Source organism: Pseudophryne corroboree, chromosome 8 (genome assembly GCF_028390025.1).
Source record: "Pseudophryne corroboree isolate aPseCor3 chromosome 8, aPseCor3.hap2, whole genome shotgun sequence".
NCBI lineage: Eukaryota > Metazoa > Chordata > Amphibia > Anura > Myobatrachidae > Pseudophryne > Pseudophryne corroboree.
The window spans coordinates 350,275,236-350,296,900 of record NC_086451.1 but is presented as its reverse complement, the minus strand read 5'-3'; the positions used below and the strand labels follow the sequence as shown (position 1 = coordinate 350,296,900).

Here is a 21,665-nt window from a genome sequence, read left to right as displayed (position 1 = left end):
ACCCCTGAGATATTATCTGCAGGATCCAGGGATCTACCTGCGAGTGAGCCCACTGCGCGCTGAAATGCTTGAGACGACCGCCCACCGCCCCCGAGTCCGCTTGAGAAGCCCCAGCGTCATGCTGAGGCTTTTGTAGAAGCGGGGGAGGGCTTCTGTTCCTGGGAAGGAGCTGCCTGTTGGTGTCTCTTCCCCCTTCCTCTGCCTCGTGGCAGATATGAATATCCCTTTGCTCTCTTGTTTTTAAAGGAACGAAAGGACTGCGGTTGAAAAGTCGGTGTCTTTTTCTGTTGGGGAGTAGCTTGAGGTAAAAAGGTGGATTTCCCGGCTGTAGCCGTGGCCACCAAATCTGATAGACCGACTCCAAATAACTCCTCCCCTTTATACGGCAAAACTTCCATATGCCGTTTTGAGTCCGCATCGCCTGACCACTGTCGCGTCCATAAACTTCTTCTGGCCGAAATGGACATAGCACTTACCCGTGATGCCAGTGTGCAGATATCCCTCTGTGCATCACGCATATAAAGAAATGCATCCTTTATTTGCTCTAAAGACAGTAAAACATTGTCCCTATCCAGGGTATCAATATTTTCAATCAGGGACTCTGACCAAACTACTCCAGCACTGCACATCCAGGCTGACGCTATAGCTGGTCGTAGTATAACACCTGTATGTGTGTATATACTTTTTTGGATATTTTCCATCCTCCTATCTGTTGGATCTTTAAGTGCGGCCGTCTCAGGAGAGGGTAACGCCACTTGTTTAGATAAGCGTGTGAGCGCCTTATCCACCCTAGGAGGTGTTTCCCAGCGCGCCCTAACCTCTGACGGGAAAGGGTATAAAGCTAATAACTTCTTTGAAATTAGCATCTTTTTATCGGGGGCAACCCACGCTTCATCACATACATCATTTAGTTCTTCTGATTCAGGAAAAACTATAGGTAGTTTTTTCACACCCCACATAATACCCTGTTTAGTGGTACCAGTAGTATCAGCTAAATGTAACGCCTCCTTCATTGCCAAAATCATATAACGTGTGGCCCTACTGGAAAATACGGTTGATTCGTCACCGTCGCCACTGGAATCAGTGCCTGTGTCTGGGTCTGTGTCGACCGACTGAGGCAAAGGGCGTTTTACAGCCCCTGACGGTGTTTGAGGCGCCTGGACAGGCACTAACTGATTGTCCGGCCGTCTCATGTCGACAAACGACTGCTTTAGCGTGTTGACACTATCCCGTAATTCCATAAATAAAGGCATCCATTCTGGTGTCGACCCCCTAGGAGGTGACATCCCCATATTTGGCAATTGCTCCGCCTCCACACCAATATCGTCCTCATACATGTCGACACACACGTACCGACACACAGCAGACACACAGGGAATGCTCTTAACGAAGACAGGACCCCACTAGCCCTTTGGGGAGACAGAGGGAGAGTTTGCCAGCACACACCAAAAGCGCTATATATGACAGGGATAGCCTTATAATAAGTGCTCCCTGTATAGCTGCTTTTATAATACAATTTTTGCCACTATTTTGCCCCCCCTCTCTTGTTTTACCCTGTTTCTGTAGTGCAGTGCAGGGGAGAGACCTGGGAGCCGTCCTGACCAGCGGAGCTGTGTAAGGAAAATGGCGCTGTGTGCTGAGGAGATAGGCCCCGCCCCTTTTCCGGCGGGCTCGTCTCCCGCTCTTTAGTGTATTCTGGCAGGGGTTAAATATCTCCATATAGCCCCGGAGGCTATATGTGAGGTATTTTTTAGCCAAATAGGTTTTCATTTGCCTCCCAGGGCGCTCCCCTCCCAGCGCCCTGCACCCTCAGTGACTGCCGTGTGAAGTGTGCTGAGAGGAAAATGGCGCACAGCTGCAGTGCTGTGCGCTACCTTTAGAAGACTGAGGAGTCTTCTGCCGCCGATTCTGGACCTCTTCATGTTTCAGCATCTGCAAGGGGGCCGGCGGCGAGGCTCCGGTGACCATCCAGGCTGTACCTGTGATCGTCCCTCTGGAGCTGATGTCCAGTAGCCAAGAAGCCAATCCATCCTGCACGCAGGTGAGTTCACTTCTTCTCCCCTAAGTCCCTCGTTGCAGTGATCCTGTTGCCAGCAGGACTCACTGTAAAATAAAAAACCTAAGCTAAACTTTCTCTAAGCAGCTCTTTAGGAGAGCCACCTAGATTGCACCCTTCTCGGCCGGGCACAAAAATCTAACTGGCTTGGAGGAGGGTCATAGGGGGAGGAGCCAGTGCACACCACCTGATCGGAAAGCTTTACTTTTGTGCCCTGTCTCCTGCGGAGCCGCTGTTCCCCATGGTCCTTTCAGGAACCCCAGCATCCACTAGGACGATAGAGAAATCGGCCTTACCAAACCGTCCGGTTTCGGTACCACAAACAAGTTGGAATAATATCCCTTGTTTTGGAGATGAGGTGGAACTAGAACAATGACCTGAGTCTGTACCAGTTTTTCAATGGCATCCTGTAAGGTTATACTTGCCACTTGTGAAACTGGTAAGCCTGATTTGAAGAATCTGTGAGGTGGGAGATCCTGAAACTCCAGTCTGTAGCCCTGGGAAATTAGATCTATGACCCAGGATCCTTGCATGATGTTGTCCAGATGTGACCGAAATTTTTTAGTTGGGCTCCCACCTGCCATTCTTCCAGCCATCGCGGTCCACCGTCATGCTTTGAGGAAGCTCTGTTCCTGAGAACCGTCAGTTGCTGGTTTGCGTGGTTTACCTCTAGCACCTCTGTTGGCTGTAGAAGATCCTTTGACTATGCCCTTAAACTTGGCAGTCCGAAAGGACTGTAGAGTAGGTCCTGAGTAGGTCTTCCTGGTTGGGGGAGCTGCAGAAGGAAAATATGTGGACTTACCCGCAACAGCTTTGGAGATCCATTTGTCTAGTTCGTCTCCAATTAATGCCTCTCCTGTGCAGGGTAGGACTTCCATGCCTTTCCTGCAGTCTGCAGTCCACTGGTGTAACCATAAGCCCCTACGTGCCGGCATGCATTAAGCAAACCTACTTCTTTTATGGCTTCCACCATAAAGTTTGCAGAGTCCTGTATATGTTGCAGGAGTAAAACAATCCCCCCCCTAGTAAAAGGAATCCAACCCCTCAATTAGGTTACCTGACCATTTAGCAATGGCTTTAGTAATCCACGCACATGCTATAGTGGATCGCAGTGCCACCCAGCAGCCGTGTACAAGGATTTGAGTGTAGTCTCAATTTTAAGATCACCCGTGTCTTTCAGGTAGGCTGCAACCGGGACAGGTAATACAATTTTTCGTGACAACCTAGACACTGATGCATCCAGTATCGGTGGACCTTCCTATTTTTTCCTATCCTCAGGAGGTAAAGGAAAGGATGAGTGTAACCTCTTAGGGATTTGAAATTTCTTATCAGGATTAACCCACGGTTCTTCAAACAGGGTATTCAATTCTTTTGACACAGGAAAAGTGACTGAGGACTTCTGTTTTATATTAAAATAATTCCTCACACTCCTCTGCAACCTTATCAGGAATTTGCAGGGGATCAGTACGAGATCCCGCCGGACGGGATCCCGGCGGTCGGAATAGACACCGGGATCCCGACCGGCACAATTCCGACAGGGGGGCGCTCGCTACGCTTGGCACACTAATTTCTTCTCCCTCTATGGGTGTCGTGGACACCCACAGAGGGAGAATATGTCGGGATTGTGCTGGTCAGGATCCCGGTGTCTGTATTCCGACCGCCGGGATCCCGTTTGGCGGTATTTTGACCGCATCCCATTTGCGGAACATCTCTGATAGCTCCTCTATTCCCTGTGGCAGAGCAGCATCCCCCTCTTCCCTCTGAGCCCATCTCCCCCTCCTCCATGTCTGACCCCTCAGCGTCAGACTACAGGATATGGGCCAGAGATCATTTTTGCAGACAAATGGCAGGGGACTGAGACGCTTGTTCGGGGACTGAGTCTCTATTCATAATCTCATCCACAGACTGTCTTAAGTATTGCGTCTCTTTCTCATTGCGGGACAATTTATTAGAGATATTGGAAATCATTCCTTTAATGGAATCCAGCCACACTGGTTCAGCCCCGCTAGCCTGAGAAAGTACACTACACTGAGAACATAGTAGTGAGCTCCCTGGGGAAGAGGAACACTCTGCCGTACATGAAACACACTCTTTGCCTGACATATTGCAAATGTGATAGCATACACACCCAGGAAATGTTAACCCACAAAGAGCCCTTCCAGGGAGACACAGATATTGGAGCCAGCACACAGTGCCCTTATTGCTAATGCCAAGCTTAGCCGGGTCGCAGACTAAGTACCCAGATTGGGGACTTAGTACACTAATAATCGCTCCCCCCCTGGTACCGCTGAGGTAATCTAGAGTCACACTGGAGGAGCTGTGTTTCCCTGTCAGTCAGCGTCTGTGTCCACTGCAGACGGAAAATGGCGCTAGTGAGCTGCTGGATCCGCTCATAGTGAAGCCCCACCCCTTCAATGGTGCGCAGTCTTCCCGCTTTTTTTTTAGACTGGCTGAGGTAATTTTGTGCTTAAAATGGAGACAGATCCGTTTTAAGGCTTTGATTGCCAGTCTGGGTACTGTGTATAGTGTACTGAAACGCAGTTGTGCACTGAGTCCGGAGACGCAATCCGCCCCGGTTAGAAGCCCTGCGTCTCCGTACCCTCATGCCGCCATAATGGCCAGCGACCCGTTAACCAAGACGCCGGCTTAGTACTCGCCACTCTTCTTTCTTCTGGCCCTGTTAGGGGTGGCGGCGTGCTGCGGGAATGTACGTTCGCCGTGGTGGGGCTTGTGAATAGTGTCCTCAGGAGCTAGTGTCCTGTCAACGGGGAACAGGACCATTAACCCTTCAAAAGGTTGGGCCGTTCACCCCCTAAGTCCCACGAAGCAGGCAGGCTGGTGCCAACCAGTCCTGCCTGAAAATAACAACCAGAAAAATAAATGCAGAAAACTCTTCAGGAGCTTCCATAAGCGTGACCGGCTCCTGGCACATTTTCTAAACGAGTCTGGTAGGAGAGGCATAGAGGGAGGAGCCAGTCCACACTATCAAATTCTTAAAGTGCCCATGGCTCCTAGTGGATCAGTCTATACCCCATGGTACTAAATGGATCCCCAGTATCTTCTAGGACATAAGAGAAATAAATTTGCAGATTGGAGAGGAGTCTATAATCACTTGGGTTTAAGCACTGGGACCTGACAGATCCACTTTAACAACCACTACATCAAATGTAAGCAGCTCTGTATAACACAGGCCTGGCCAACCTGTGGCTCTGCAGCTGTTGTGGAACTACACATCCTAGCATGCCTTGACACAGATTTACCATTCCCTAATAGCAAAACTAAGGGCATGCTGGTACTTGTAGGTTTACAACAGCTGGAGAGTCACAGGTTGGCCAGGCCTGGTATAACAGAACAACTAACAACCATCACAGAGATACATGTATAATTTTTACATAATAGCGAATAAATAAAAATAGTAGTGAGAGAGTGTGAAGCCATTTTCTATGTTTGGAAGACTTCCTGTACAGAACACCAGTGATGGCTGATACCTGTATATAGAGCAGTCCACATACAACCATCCTGTTTGGCGCGCAATAGAATTGTGACTTAGCCCCCATAGGTCAGACAGTACGGTTAATTCAGGTTGGATAGCAAATCGCGATCCAACCGGAATTAGTGCGGACGCATGCGCAGCATCCAGTACTGCGCCCGCACTTTTTGCGGAGGGCCGCAAAAAATGCGATCGCCTCTGCTTGTCAATCAGGCAGGGTGGAGACTGAGCATTGTGGGGGCGAAGCCGGCCAAAGGGGGCAGGGCGGCACAAAATATGTATGCATGTATATATACACACACCTGGCGGATGGCACTCACTGGACATTTAGGCAACAACACATTCCTTTTATTAAAAAAATAAAAATAAAATAAAGAAATTATATATATATATATATATATATATATATATATATATATATATATATATATATATATATATATATATACATACATACACACACACACACACATATACAGGTTGAGTATCCCATATCCAAATATTCCGAAATACGGAATATTCCGAAATACGGACTTTTTTGAGTGAGATAGTAAAACCTTTGTTTTTTGATGGCTCAATGTACACAAACTTTGTTTAATACACAAAGTTATTAATAATATTGTATTAAATGACCTTCAGACTGTGTGTATAAGGTGTATATGAAACATAAATGAATTGTTTGAATGTAGACACACTTTGTTTAATGCACAAAGTTATTAAAAATATTGGCTAAAATTACCTTCAGGCTGTGTGTATAAGGTGTATATGAAACATAAATGCATTCTGTGCTTAGACTTAGGTCCCATCACCATGATATCTCATTATGGTATGCAATTATTCCAAAATACGGAAAAATCCGATATCCAAAATACTTCTGGTCCCAAGCTTTTTGGATAAGGGATACTTTATATTATATTATATTTTATATATATTATATTATATTATAATATATATATATATATATATATATATATATATATGTATATGTGCACACATTGAAAATGCAATGCCCCCGAGTTTATACGAGCCCTTGAATTTACAAAAAACAACTTGTTTTAAAGGAAAATGTTAACATTGCCAGTAAATAAACACCATGGCTGTGGTTAGCTCCTGGCAGCACATTGGGGGGTCATTCAGAGTTGATCGTAGCTGTGCTAAGTTTAGCACAGCTACGATCCTTAACTCAGACATGCGGGGGGACACCCAGCACAGGGCTAGTCCGCCCCGCATGTCAGTACCGGCCCCCACCCGCACAAATACAAAAGCATTGCACGTGCGATGCCTTTGTATTTAAGGAGTAGCTCCCAGCCAGCGCAGCTCCTGCGGCTGGCCGGGAGTTACTCGTTGCTCCCGCTCGCCGTAGCGGCCGCAGCCCGTTCCCCCAACGGTCCGGCTACGCCTGCGTTGGCCGGACCGCTCCTCCTAAACGGCGGCTAAACGCCGCCGTTCAGCCCCCTCCCGCCTACCAACCGCCTCTGTCTCAGAGGCGATCACTAGGCAACGATGACTGCCATGTGAATAAAGAAAAAACAAGATTACCACCTGCGCTCCTTGCTGGTGAACTGGCTGCTGGAACTAAGGGTGACTACACCAATCACAGAATTCTAATACAAATAAATAGACAGTTCCTGCGCACTGAAGAAGGTATATGACGCTCCTTATTCGATGTCTCATAAATAAAAATAAAAATAAATCCTTCTAATTTTAAAGGATAAAATCTTATGGGGGATATATTCTTCCCAACACTTTTTCCCAAACAGAAATCTCTTAGTTTGAGGCTGGATTGTCCAAAATAGAGTCTATAAATCAAACAGTCAAAAATGTGATGAATTTCTTATCTGGTCTCCTCCCGAAAGTTTCAAACACTGGAAAAATCCTTGTAATAAGTCGTCCCCACCATTTGTAGTTTCTGTCAAAGTCCTCAATCAAGGTACATGTAAGACAAATAATGGGTAATCATAGTGCAGACTTATACAAATTTATTCTTAGTGATAATTTTCCAAATAAAATGCGTACCCAAAATGACCTTCCAGGAAGGCACAGTAAATAGCATACAGGGGTATTTATGAAGCCCCCCCTATTGAGCTGTACCTTCACCAAATCCTGGGCAGCAGAGAGCACCAACGCGTTTCAACCAATACGGTATTTTGGAAAAATATCACTGTAAGAATAAATTTGTATAAGTCTGCACTATGATTCCCCATTATTTGTCTTACATGTACCTTGATTGAGGACTGACAGAAACTACAAATGGTGGGGACGACTTATTACAAGGATTTTTCCAGTGTTTGAAACTTTCGGGAGGAGACCAGATAAGAAATTCATCACATTTTTGACTGTTTGATTTATAGACTCTATTTTGGACAATCCAGCCTCAAACTAAGAGATTTCTGTTTGGGAAAAAGTGTTAGGAAGAATATATCCCCCATAAGATTTTATCCTTTAAAATTAGAAGGATTTATTTTTATTTATGAGACATCGAATAAGGAGCGTCATATACCTTCTTCAGTGCGCAGGAACTGTCTATTTATTTGATGACTGCCATGTGCCAGCGCACGCGCAGTTACGACCCGATCGCACGGCTGCGAAGAAGTGCAGCGTGCGATCGGGTCGGAATGACCCCCATAGGCTTTTGCTGTGGAGCACACTCACCTGGAATGACTGCTGATTCACCAAGCTATACACCAAGATGAAGCCCTGCCCATTCTTAATGTACAAATCCCTCATGGAGGCAAACTGCTCCGTCCCTGCTGTGTCCAGGATCTCCAGTACAGATGGTGAAGAGTCCACTTCAATCTCCTTGCGATAGAAATCTTCAATGGTGGGGTCATACTTCTCAATGAAGGTGCCCGTAACAAACTGTACAGTCAGGGCTGATTTCCCAACCCCTCCGCTGCCCAACACCACCACTTTGTATTCCCTCATGGATCCAGAGAGTCAAGCTAAACATGCACTGCGACACAACAGGGTTTGGAGAGTGTTAGTGTGCTGGATGGAGAGTCAACGTGGTCATATCCTCCTTCAATCTTAAATATTCCTAGGGAGGTAGATGTGGGAGCACAGGAAGCTAGATGTGCTTGTCCGGTCTTTCTGTGTCCAGTCACAGTCGCACAAGGACACCGACACATTCAGGGTCTCGCCAGATGCCTATTGTCCCTTAAAACAAACAAAAAATGTTTAAAGCACAAATAGAAAGAAAAAGTGAAGTCAACTGGTTTATTTAACCTCAAATTAGTCAGATACACCTAAACTATGCCTAATATGATAACACTGCTTATTGGGGTGAATTTTAGACCAGAAAATGTTAAAGTAGCAAATAATAATTGAGACTCTGATTAAATACAAGGGCGGGGGTGTTTCAATTGTTTTTGGGCAGGAGCTATTCTACGGTTTATGCTGATCTGCGCAAATACCGCTAATGAGGTGGCGAGCAGAAATCCATCCCAGAGGTGCTTTTGGGCCCCTAAACTGCTATTTCAGCAGCGAGCCAAAAACTTTGCACAGGTTTAGTTGCTTTATGCGTTTAAACCTGGTGTACTTGGCCGAGGCAAGTGTAATAAGTATTGGACGCCTGTGGCACTGGCAGCTATCTGCAAAACAAAACTGAATATCGCCAGTTAGGTAATCATTACTTGTGCCCAATTCCCACAATTTAGGACGCAATGATAAAGAAGGAACCTCAAGTTCATCAATTACATCTTACCAGTACGAGAAAAAAAATAAAAATAAAGGACACACACACACACACGGGGAATCAAATTAAAAGCAATGCAAGTTTTCCCAAACTTGAGATATTGACACTACCATAAACTTAAATATGCGAGTAAGCAGATATATTTAGGGGCAGATTCAACTGATTGCAAGTACAATTACTTTATGCCGATTTCTGCGCATACCTCTCTATAGGCTACAAGCACAAATCAGCAAAAAGACACACCCAGTGAAGCAGGATAATTAAATCTGGTGTGCAACTTACATGCCTATAGAAATAAACACAATAATAGTGCGGTAAGACATCAGTGCTCAAAAGCTGACTTATCCAAAGTGAAAAGGGTCATTTTATTTTTATTTAAATAAAGAATAAAAAAAAACTAACAATAAAATATATATATATATATATATATATATATATATATATATATATATATATATATATATATATATTTTATTTTTTAATTTTTTTTATTAGCCTAAAATTGAAGACTTTCAAATAATTTTTTTATTCAAATTCACAAACAATTTTGACCAAGGTCCTTACAAATCTATTATGGCTACTATAAAATGTAAAAGATTTGAATTTGAGTCAAATACATTTAACCTAAAAAAAAAACCCAGCAGAAGTAGCCAATCAACAACGGTCTCTCTTTTCTAAAATACTATGAGACACAATAAAATGAATAACTGTGCAAAAAATGAGATCTTAATGTGTGTGTTACTTAGACATGCCCTCTTGAAGATAGCAGGTACACAGTATTTGGCTACTGCAGTGTCTTATCTTATACCTGTTGCAAAACATTTTCCAAACACAAAAATGTCTCCCTCCTGTTCATGGGAGTATACTGGTGGATAGGCTGGGAATGACATATAAAACACAGTCATTTCATCCTCCTATGACTGCAAACCACAACACATCATCATCATACCTTCTGTCTACTTAATCTCTTATTATTACCCTATTTACCAAACACCAGTCAGCTCACCACTGTCTAGGTCTTACCACACCCTATGAAAAGGCTACCATTAACATTCATGTCTACGCTTACAATGCTACTTCAGTACTGTACTGATTGATGCAATTGCTCTAAGTCACATCAAACAATGCAAAACTGGTTTCTGCCTTCTAAATGCCATAATGTGCCCAATGATGACTGATTTTTATTATCAATTTTGTAGTTCTGCTCATTAAAATAATTAATATTCTGTATAGCACCTACACTACATGTGTACATCATATCAAGCCATATGTCTGACTTTTACCATGGCCAGTGAGTGAGAGTGAGAGAGAGAGTGTGTGTGAGTGTGAGTGTGAGTGTGAGTGTGAGTGTGTGTGTGTGTGTGTGTGTGTGTGTGTGTGATCCCGATATAGGGGTGTATTCAATTGATGTTGGAATCTTTCCGACGGAAAGGATCTGACATTTCAGTATTCAATTAGCAGCCAAATCTGACAGGTTTTAGCCGTTCCCGACAATGCCAGTGTCGGATTGACATTGTCGGGACAGGGCTAAAACCTGTCGGATTTGGCCGCAAATCTGACAAAACACGTGTATCCGCAGCCAAACCACTAATCCACGTGTTTTCCAACAAGTCTGATTTTACGACTTGTTTGATTGAATAGGTCGAATCTGGATTCGGCCTTAAGTTGTTGGAAACTGCCATTTATCAGACAAGTCGAAAACTCGACTTGAACAGAAAGGTTTCTGCAATATACTGCATATACAATTTGAGTGGTGGACCTTTCATTAAGGCACAATACATAGGAAAGAATGTATACAGGGATTCTCAGTAAGATATAGCAGGGCACTAGACAAGAGCTGAAATGGTGGCTGTCTCGGCAGGTTCCTGGACGGAAGGGCGGCACAGGCTTGGCAGGGCACTGGACAAAGGACAGAAGGGCGGCACCGTCTCGCCAGGGTAATGGATGAGAGAAAGAGGGCGGTACAGTCTTTCCAGGAACAGAAAGGCGACACAGTCTCGTCTGGGCTCCGGACAAGGGATGGAAAGGCGGAGAGTCTTGGCAGGGTACTCAATGGGGATGATTCAATTCAAAGGCAGTTGAATAGCACCGGGAATTAGCTCCCGAAGCTATTAAATGCAGCGCAATGGTAAGTCAGAGAATGCCCGTTCTCCTTGACTGAACTGGTTATTTTGCCGGGAGAGCCGGCATTCTCCGACTTGAGTGCCCGGCACAACGCTGTTTCCGCTGCACAGCGCTAAGGACAGAAATCAGCATCACGACGGAACTTTTGTCGGATTTCCGCTCGCACCCCGAGAAGAAATCCCATGGTCATGTATTGCATAGCACCCCCCCACCCCGAGCTAATTCCCGTGCTATTCAGCTATCTTCAAATTGAATCGTGCCCAATGTGGGATACTATCCAGGTCACTAAAGAAAAAGAGTACTCTCTCTCTACGTCACATGAAGCAGTATTTATGAGAGTGCAATGCACCACACACTGGCGAAAGTTTCTACTTATTTATCTACCAAATATAAACAAGGGGGGCATGCATGTATTGTGGATATAGCATAGACTATACTGGATACAGAAAAATTTTGTGAGAGATTAAGAAACAAATTACAGCAAAATAATCACATGGTGGCATGTATTTCTGTAATGCACTGCATAAAGAGATTAGGTAACAATACTGCGTGCAAAAAAATGAAACATAGTATTTCCCTGTAATACAGAGCAGTTGTGTGTGGCCATGGAGGTTGGTTGCTCAGTAGTGTAGCTATGGAGGTGGTTCAGTTATTTTTTTTATTTTTGGGGTGACAGTGGTCTGGCTCTTACACTTTCATCCAGGCTTCTAGATATTAGAAAAATTTGTCAAGCCCTGAGGTAAAATATACGGAGAGGATCTTTATAATGTACTGTATGCAGTGAATTATACACTGCATGTATAATGTACAGAATGGGGTATATTACATAGAGAGGAGTGGGTCACATGGGTGTGGTTTGAAAAGCTGACATTATTAACGTCAGCATAGTGAAAGTCAACCATGTGGATTCTCAAGTGAAGGGGGGGGGGGGGTAACTAACCCTAAAAACAGCAAAATCGAATGAGTTCAACATTGAACAATGGGGCAGATGTATTAACCTGGAGAAGGCATAAGGAAGTGATAAACCAGTGATATGTACAAGGTGATAAACCCACCAGCCAATCGGCTCCATTATGTAAATTAACAGTTAGGATCTGATTGGCTGGTGCCTTTATCACCTTGCACATATCACTGGTTTATCACTTCCTTATGCCTTCTCCAGGTTAATACATCTGCCCCATTGTGTCTGACAACATTCACAATCTCTATATTCAGACCATTTGACATTCTTAACGTATACCGGTCAGATATGGTCACAGCAGTGAGGTAGAGTATGGAGCATGTTATCATATACTTGGATGGAGGAGGGTGTGTCTAATGCACTGTATGGTGGTGGTATTGGGGAGAAGGAATGGACAGATCACTCTAGTCACTAGAGTTTAGTGAATTACACACAGGGTGTGTAATGTACAAGATGAGGTATATAATATAATGGGAGGAACGGAGAGTCTGTAATTGTGTAATGCACTGTGGGCAGATACCACTGCAATGAGTAATACATAGACTATGTAAGGTACAGTAAGGGAAATACAGTAATATACAGGGGAGGTGAGGGTCAGTACTGTATAGAATAATTGGTGGGGGGGGGGCATATATCACTATAGTGAGTTGAGTATAAAACACTGTATGTAAGCTATATTATGTGCTGGGAGACGGAGTGGGTTTACATAATGCAAATATCACTGCAGTGTGTTATACAAAGGTGTATGTGTAAGGTACAGTATGGGATTTACAGTATTATAGAGCTGGGGAGAGTCATATAATATACTATGGGGATGTAAATATACACCGTTGTAGGTGTGAGGAACATTATGAGACACATAGTAATATACAGTACATAGCATGGTAGTGTCTGTATAATGCAGGTACAGTATAGGGTATATAATAACACAGAGGGGAGGGTTTGTGTGAGGCACTGCACGGGTGGGAAAATCTCATTGCAGTGTGTTATACACAGGAGTATATGTAAGGTATAATATATGGGGTATTTAGTAATATATAGGGGATGGACTGTATGGGGGGGGGGGTCAGATATTACTGCAGTGTGCTATACACAGTTATGTGTGAGGTACCCTATGTGAGGAATACAGTAACATACATGTGTGAGGCACTGGATGGGGGCAGATATCACTTCAGTGTGTTATACACAGGTATATGTGTGTGAGGTACTATATATATGGGGTGTACAGTAACAGTGGAGGGTCTTGTGTGAGGCAGAGAATGGGGGACAGATATCACTACAGTGTGTTATACACAGGTGTAGGAGTAGGGGGTGAGGCACTGTATATGGGATGTATGGTAACATACAGGGAAGGGACTGTGTGAGGCACTAGTTGGTGGGAGTTTTCACTGCAGTGTGTTATACACAGGTATATGTGTGTGAGGTACTGTATATGAGGTACACAGTAACATACAGGGAGGGGGGGGGGGTGTCTGTGTGAGCCACTGGAGGGGGGCAGATAACACTGCAGTGTATTATACACAGGTGTAGAGGGGTGTGAGGTCCTGTATATGGGGTGTAAGGTAACATACAGGGGAGGGTGTGTGTGGGGCGGGTGAGAGCCGGCGCATCCCTAATACCTGGATCCCGGGCAGTGGCCTCATGCATACAGGGCCGGGTGTACCCGCACGGTGCTCCCAGGCATCTCACCTCTCACCTTTCGCCGCTCAGGGTGGGTCCGGATCCTCCGCCGACTCCGGAGTCCCGGAAGGAAGTAGAAGAGGCTACTGAGGCGGATGTGGACAGGCAGCGCCGCGGCGGAAGTGAGAAGCACTCCCGGGTCAGCGCGGCGGGCGTGAGACGGGGGTGTCTGTGCAGTTCTCCTGCAGTGTACGCCGCCGCCCCCGGGTGTGTGCAGCATAGGAGGGCGCAAGGCTGCACGGTACGATAGTGCTAGAGATTCCCATAGGAAAATAACAATGTATCAGCCACACTGTTCCCCCCCATAGGGTGACACACACACACACACACACACCCCACATTATAGGGGGACACAAGTCGTTGTGAGGGGCAGCACTTCAGTCATATTATGAGTGGGGGGGCCACTGTGCCTGTGTTACAAAGGAGTGGGGAGACACAGCTAATCTTATTCACACTAGGAGGTGATTTATCGCACCCTACGGGCGCTCTTCACACCGTCGGTAAGGGGCTTCGCCCCTGTAACCTCGACATTATAGGGGCACAGCACCTCTCACATTATAGATGGGGGGGACAGCGCCTCTGTCACAGTGGAGTGGAGAGGGTCAGTCACTCTGCCACATTATGGAGGTGAAGGGACACAGCACCTCTGTCACATTATAGGAATGGGGGGCACACAGTGCATCTGTCACATTATGGGGGTATGTACACAGAGCCTCTCACATGTTATCCTTTATATGGCGCCACAAGGGATCTGCAAAGTACATAAACAAGCAAAACAGGAAACAGTGACTTATACCCCTTTCACATCGCACTAAAAACCCTGTATCGACACGGCATATTGCCGTGTCTAAACGGGTCCGTGTGCGATGTGAAAGGTCCTTTGGTGAATTAGCGGGTCGCCTGACCCGGTAATTCAACCCGGTAAAAAAGAAGGGTTATTACCGGGTTGATTACCGGGTCAGGCACAGTGTGAATGGGAGCCGTTCCGATGCGACACGGCTCCCATTCACAGCATAGGCAGAGGCGGCGCAGGAGATGAGCTCATCTCCCGGCGCCGCCTCCACCCCCGCCCCTGCTGCTGCTGCGCCCTCCGCTGCTATGGCAACCGACCCGGTATATTGTCGGGTCGGAAAGCCAGCAACGGAGCGCAAATGCCGGATCCCACCCGGTAAGTACACGTTTCTCTTACCGGGTAGGATCCGGCATTTGCGATCTGAATGCGCATTACAGTTTAAGACAATATAGGACAAGTATATGGTACATAAACATGGCTGCATCAGCAGACAACACTAAAATAAGTATCAGGGAGGCAGAAAACTGCAGGATTTGGTGCAGTCGAAGGGAGTATGGAGTAGAAGATGGTTTAAGTACGAGAAGGAAAAACACATGAGGGAAGAGGGCCCTACCTGTGGGTGCCTCTGTGTAAATTTGCTTCAGGCATTCCAAAGTTAGTCCGAAAACTATAGATTTTTATATGTCACCCCGTTCCCACCCCCACCCCTAGGGGTGAGATCAGTATGAAATACCTACAATCAAAATCCTGACGGTCAAAATCCTGACTAGGTCAAAATGCCGAAATTTAAAATACCGACATTTAAAATGTCGACAGGTCAAGAAGTCAAAACAAGTTTTGCATATTTTTGGGTGTATGTCGACATAGGTTGACATGGACACCATATAAGTTTACCGCGTCCCCTCGCTGCGCTCTGCACACTATTATATTCCCCTTCCAGCTCTACTGGGATGGTAAAAAAGTCGGTTTCAATTAAAAAAATCATGAAAAGCTTGTGTCGATTTTTCTGCCTGTCGGCATTTTTAATGTCGGTAATTTGTCCTTGTCGGTATGTTAAATGTCGGTATTTTGACCGTCGGTCAGTGGTTGTCGGGATTTTGATTGTAGGTAAATTGACTGCATCCACTAGGGGCGTCTTACCCCCACAGTATTTTTTTCCAGATTGTAAGTCATATGTGTACCAAGTTTGGTGTAAATTGCTCCAGGCATTCCAGAGTTATGCTGGAACATACATACATAGCAGATACATTAGAGTACATGGGGAGTGGGCTGGTACTGCATATTGTGTATAAACTGTGATTACAGGACAGACCCCAAAGTATCCAGACAGCAGCCAGAGCTGGCTCCAGGCCTACTAGCACCCTGAGCGTGATCTTCCCCAATGTGCGTTCGCTCCTAGGAAAGTGGATGTGGCCTTGCAACTATATATTGTGTTATCAAATTACAAATATATATACCGTATTATCACCCCCCTACACACACAATTGGCAGCTTTACACATAATGCCCACAGTAGTGCTCCTTACAACTAATGCCCCAGTATAGTACCAGATAAACGTAATGCCCCAGTATAGTGCCAGTTACACGTAATGCCCCAGTATAGTGCTAGATACACGTAATGTTCCCAGTTTACTGCCAGTTACACATAATATCCCAGTATAGTGCCAGATACACGTAATGCCCCAAATATAGTGCAAGTTACATGTAATGTCGCAGTATAGTGCCAATTACACATGCCTTCTGTAGTGCCAGTTACACTTAATGCCTCCTATAGTGCAAATTACACTTAATGTCCCCTGTAGTGCCAGTTACACTTAATGCCTCCTGTAGTGCCAGTTACACTTAATGCCTCCTGTAGTGCCAGTTACACTTAATACCTCCTGTAGTGCCAGTTACGCATAATTCCCCTTGTAGTGCAGTCAGTTACGCATAATTCCCCTTGTAGTGCCAGTTGCGTATAATTCCCCTTGTAGTGCCAGTTACGCATAATTCCTCTTGTAGTGCCAGTTGCGCATAATTCCCCTTGTAGTGCCAGTTACGCATAATCCCCCTTGTAGCGTAGTGCCAGTTACGCATAATGCCCTTGTAGTGCCAGTTATGCTTAATTCCCCTTATAGTGGCAGTTGCGCATAATGCCCCTTGTAGTGCCAGTTACACATAATTCCCCTTGTAGTGCCAGTTACGCATAATTCCCCTCGTTGTGTAATGCCAATTACGCATAATTCCCCTTGTAGTGCCGATTACGCATAATTCCCTTTGTAGTGTAGTGTCAGTTATGCATAATGCCCCTCGTAGTGCCAGTTACGCATAATTCCCCTTATAGTGCCAGTTACGCATAATTTCCCTTGTAATGTAGTGTCAGTTACGCATAATTCCCCTTATAGTGCCAGTTACGCATAATTCCTCTTGTAGTGTAGTGCCAGTTACGCAAATTCCCCTTGTAGTGTAGTGCCAGTCACGCATAATTCTTGTAGTGTCAGTAACGCATAATTCCCCTTGTAATGCCAATTACGCATAATTCCCCTTGTAGTGCCAGTTACGCATAATTCCCCTTGTAGTGTCAGTTAAACATAATTCCCCTTGTAGTGCCAGTTACACATAATTTCCCTTGTAATGTAGTGTCAGTTACGCATAATTCCCCTTATAGTGCCAGTAATGCATAATTCCCCTTGTAGTGTAGTGCCAGTTACGCATAATTCCCCTTGTAGTGTAGTGCCAGTCATGCATAATTCCCCTTGTAATGCCAATTACTCATAATTCCCCTTGTAGTGCCAGTTACGCATAATTCCCCTTGTAGTGTAGTGTCAGTTACGCATAATTCCCCTTGTAGTGCCAGTTACACATAATTCCCCTTGTAGCGTAGTGTCAGTTACGCATAATTCCCCTCAAAGTGCCAGTTACGCATAATTCCCCTTGTAGTGCCAGTTATGCATAATTCCCCTTGTAGTGTAGTGCCAGTTACGCATAATTCCCCTTGAAGTGTAGTGCCAGCTACGCATAATTCTCCTTGTAGTGCCAGTTACGCTGAGGTGATTGGACCTTCAGTCACAGTATCATAGGAGGGGTGATCTCTGTCAGATTACTATAGTTGGGGGCGACCATGCCATTATTGGAGGTGGGGAATACAATGCCTAGGTCACATTTTAGGGTAGACACACCATGCCTTAATCACAGCACTATAGGTAGGGGGGGTCACAGTACTATAGGAGAAATTGGGCACAGTGCCTCAGTGACAGTATTATATGAGGAAACAGTGCCTCGGTCACAGTGCTATGGGGGGGTGGAGGGGCAGAGCCTTGGTCACAGTACTACAGGAAGGGGGGCATTGCATCAGTCATGTTATTATAGAAGGTGCTTCAGGCATAGTATTATATGGGTGAACACAGTACCTCAATGACAGTATTTTGTGGAAGGAAGCAGCGCCTCGGTCACAGTCCTATAGAAGGGGAGGCCAGGAGGGTGACAGCTCCTCGGTCGCGGTACTATGGAAGGGGGGTAACAGTGCCTTGGTCACAGTATTACAGGTGGAAGGACACAACATAGGTCACATTATTATAGGTGGGGCAACAGGTAAATTCAGTGACCGTATTATAGAAGCGGGCTCACAGTCCTGTAGGAGAAGGAGACAACTCCTTGGTCACAGTACTATGGGAGAAGGGGGACACAGCACCTGGGTGATAGTATTATAGGAGGAGAAGACAGCACCTCAGGCAAAGTACTATAAAGGGCCCCATACACTACAGCGACATGTCGAACCCTCATGTCGCATACTATTTCCCTTGAACCGCACGGCAGCCTCCCTGGTGGCAGGATCGCAGAGGATACATTGTATGCGGTCCTTTTGCATACAATGTATTTTATGCAATCCCAGCCATGCCCGCGGGAACCGACATATCACGAGTGAAGCACTAACTACCTAGGGGCTCCGATCCGATGCTCACGGGACCGTGCATCGAATCGGATGTGTTTTCAACCGATTTGCCACTTTCCATCCGATTTATCGACCAGAAAGGTCGAAATCGGATGAAATCACAGAGGGATAGGATGAGATTTGGTTGGGTTTGGTAAAGAAGTGGGTCTTCAGAGCCCGTTTGAAGTTTTATAAAGGGGTGGAGAGTCGGAGGGGGAGAGGTAGAGAATTCCAGAGAAAGGGAGCAGCACATCAGAAATATTGAAGCTGGGAGTGGAAGTAAGCAATCAGTAGGCAGGAGAGGCGGCACGCATTAGCGGAGCGAAGAGGACGGGTGGGGGTGTAAAGGGAGGTAAGGTCAGAGATATAAATGGGAGAGGAGTGGGTGAGGGCTTTGTAAGTGAGTGTGAGAAGTTTGAATTGGATTCTGAAATTGAAGTGAAGAGCCAGTGAAGGGCTTGTAGGAGAGGGGAGATGGACGTAGCATGTTTTGTGAGGAAGATGAGTTGGGCTGCAGCATTGAGGATAGATTGGAGTGGAGAGAGGCAGTTGTCAGGGCTGCCAGTTAGAAGGAGATTACAGTAGTCAAGTCTGGGAATGACCAGTGAGTGGATAATAGTCTTAGTAGCATTCTGGGTGATAAAGGGTCTGATCCTGGAAATGTTTTTGAGATGAAAATGGCAGGTTTGTGAGAGGTGCTGAATGTGTGGTTTGAAGGAAACAAGGATTACTCCAAGACAGCGCACTTGGGGGCTAGAGGAGATAGTAGTGCCATCAATAGATAATGAAATAGTGACAGGTGAGCTTATGCGGGAGGGTTGGAAGATGATCAGCTCAGTCTTAGACATGTTAAGTTTAAGAAAGTGCTGGGACATCCAAGAAGAGATAGCAGAGAGACAGTTGGAGATACGAGTGAGGATAGCAGGAAAGAGGTCAGGGAGGAAAGGTAGATGTGAAGATAAAAGAGCTAATGCGTTCACCTAAAGAGGACGTATAGAAAGAGAAAAGGAGAGGACTAAGAACAAAACTTTGGGGGACACCTACAGTTAGTGGAAGTGGGGGGGGAAGTGGAGTCATGCTAGGAGACAGAAGGAACGATCAGAGAGGTAGGAGGACAGCCAGGAGAGGGCAGTATCATGCAGACCAAGGGACTGAAGGATTTGCAGAAGGAGAGAGTGGTCCACAGTGTCAAAAGCAGCAGGGAGGTAAAGAAGAATAAGCAGAGAGTAGTGGCCCTTAGATTTGGCAGCATAGAGGTCATTGCAGACTTTTGTGAGGGCAGTTTCAGTGGAGTGGAGAAGATGGAAGCCAGACTAGAATGGGTCAAGCAGTGAGTGTGAGAAAAGAAAGACAGTAAGGCTATTGTAGACAATGCTCAAGGAGTTTGGAGGCAAAAGGGAGAAGAAAGATGGGTCTAGACCAGTGGTAAACAACCTTTCTCTAACGTCCTAGTGGATGCTGGGGACTCCGTAAGGACCATGGGGAATAGACGGGCTCCGCAGGAGACTGGGCACTCTAAAGAAAGATTTAGTACTATCTGGTGTGCACTGGCTCCTGCCTCTATGCCCCTCCTCCAGACCTCAGTTAGAATCTGTGCCCGGACAGAGCTGGGTGCTTTTAGTGAGCTCTCCTGAGCTTGCTAATAAGAAAGTATTTTAGTTAGGTTTTTTATTTTCAGAGAGCTTCTGCTGGCAACAGACTCTCTGCTACGTGGGACTGAGGGGAGAGAAGCAAACCTACTAACTGCGGCTAGGTTGCGCTTCTTAGGCTACTGGACACCATTAGCTCCAGAGGGATCGAACACAGGACCTGACCTTGTCGTCCGTTCCCGGAGCCGCGCCGCCGTCCCCCTCGCAGAGCCAGAAGACAGAAGCAGGCAGAAGCAGAGAAGACATCGAAATCGGCGGCAGAAGACTCCTGTCTTCACATGAGGTAGCGCACAGCACTGCAGCTGTGCTCCATTGCGCCCACACTAACCCACACACTCCGGTCACTATAGGGTGCAGGGCGCAGGGGGGGGCGCCCTGGGCAGAAATTGATACCTCCTGGCGAAAGCTGCATAAATACAGTTGGACACTGTTACATGCATGAGCCCACGCCATTAATTTTACACAAAATCGCGGGACAGAAGCCCGCCGCTGAGGGGGCGGGGCCTTCTTCCTCAGCACTCACCAGCGCCATTTTCCTTCCACAGCTCCGCTGAGAGGAAGCTCCCCAGGCTCTCCCCTGCAGAATCACGGTAGAAGGGTAAAAAAGAGAGGGGGGGGCACATACATTTAGGCGCATTAATCATAATACAGCAGCTACTGGGTAAACACTAAGTTACTGTGTGATTCCTGGGTCATATAGCGCTGGGGTGTGTGCTGGCATACTCTCTCTCTGTCTCTCCAAACGGCCTTGTGGGGGTCCTGTCCTCATTTAGAGCTTCCCCTGTGTGTGTGGTGTGTCGGTACGTGTGTGTCGACATGTTTGACGAAGAGGGCTATGTGGAGGCAGAGCAAGTGCAGTTGAATGAGGTGTCGCTGCCGACGGTGCCGACACCTGATTGGATGGATATGTGGAAGGTGTTAAATGATAATGTAAACTCCTTACATAAAAGGTTGGATGAAGCTGATACCTTGGGCCAGTCAGGGTCTCAACCCATGCCTGATCCTACAGCGCAGAGGCCCTCAGGGTCTCAAAAGCGCCCACTATCCAAAATGGTTGACACAGATGTCGACACGGATTCTGACTCCAGTGTCGACGACGATGATGCAAAATTGCAACCGAAAATGACAAAAGCTATCCGCTACATGATTATAGCGATGAAGGATGTTTTACACATATCAGAGGTAAACCCTGTCCCTGACAAGAGGGTTTATATGTATGGGGAGAAAAAGCAAGAGGTGACTTTTCCCCCTTCACATGAGTTAAATGAGTTATGTGAAAGAGCATGGGATTCCCCTGATAAGAAAGTCC

The 21,665-nt window shown here is 46.0% G+C and overlaps 1 protein-coding gene and 1 long non-coding RNA gene across 4 annotated transcripts in view; one reads left to right on the top strand and one right to left on the bottom strand.

The window, feature by feature from the left end:
• RAP2C (RAP2C, member of RAS oncogene family) overlaps positions 1-14,129 on the bottom strand; it is a 93,494-nt gene extending 79,365 nt beyond the window's left edge. The window contains exons 1-2 of one of the 3 annotated variants that reach the window (XM_063937497.1): positions 14,022-14,129; positions 8,199-8,702 (exon numbers count right to left, since the gene is read on the bottom strand). In XM_063937497.1, coding sequence (XP_063793567.1) covers positions 8,199-8,471 — 273 coding nt within the window. In that variant the 5' untranslated portion in view covers positions 8,472-8,702; positions 14,022-14,129. Of the gene's footprint in view, positions 1-8,198; positions 8,703-13,944 lie in introns of all 3 variants that reach the window. The other 2 variants (XM_063937496.1, XM_063937498.1) reach the window with 2 other exon arrangements.
• The window catches only part of LOC134949108 (uncharacterized), a 174,817-nt gene continuing 167,192 nt past the window's right edge, over positions 14,041-21,665 (top strand). Inside the window, exon 1 of the long non-coding RNA XR_010183100.1 lies at positions 14,041-14,246. This is a non-coding gene — a long non-coding RNA (uncharacterized LOC134949108). The remainder of the gene's footprint in view (positions 14,247-21,665) is intronic.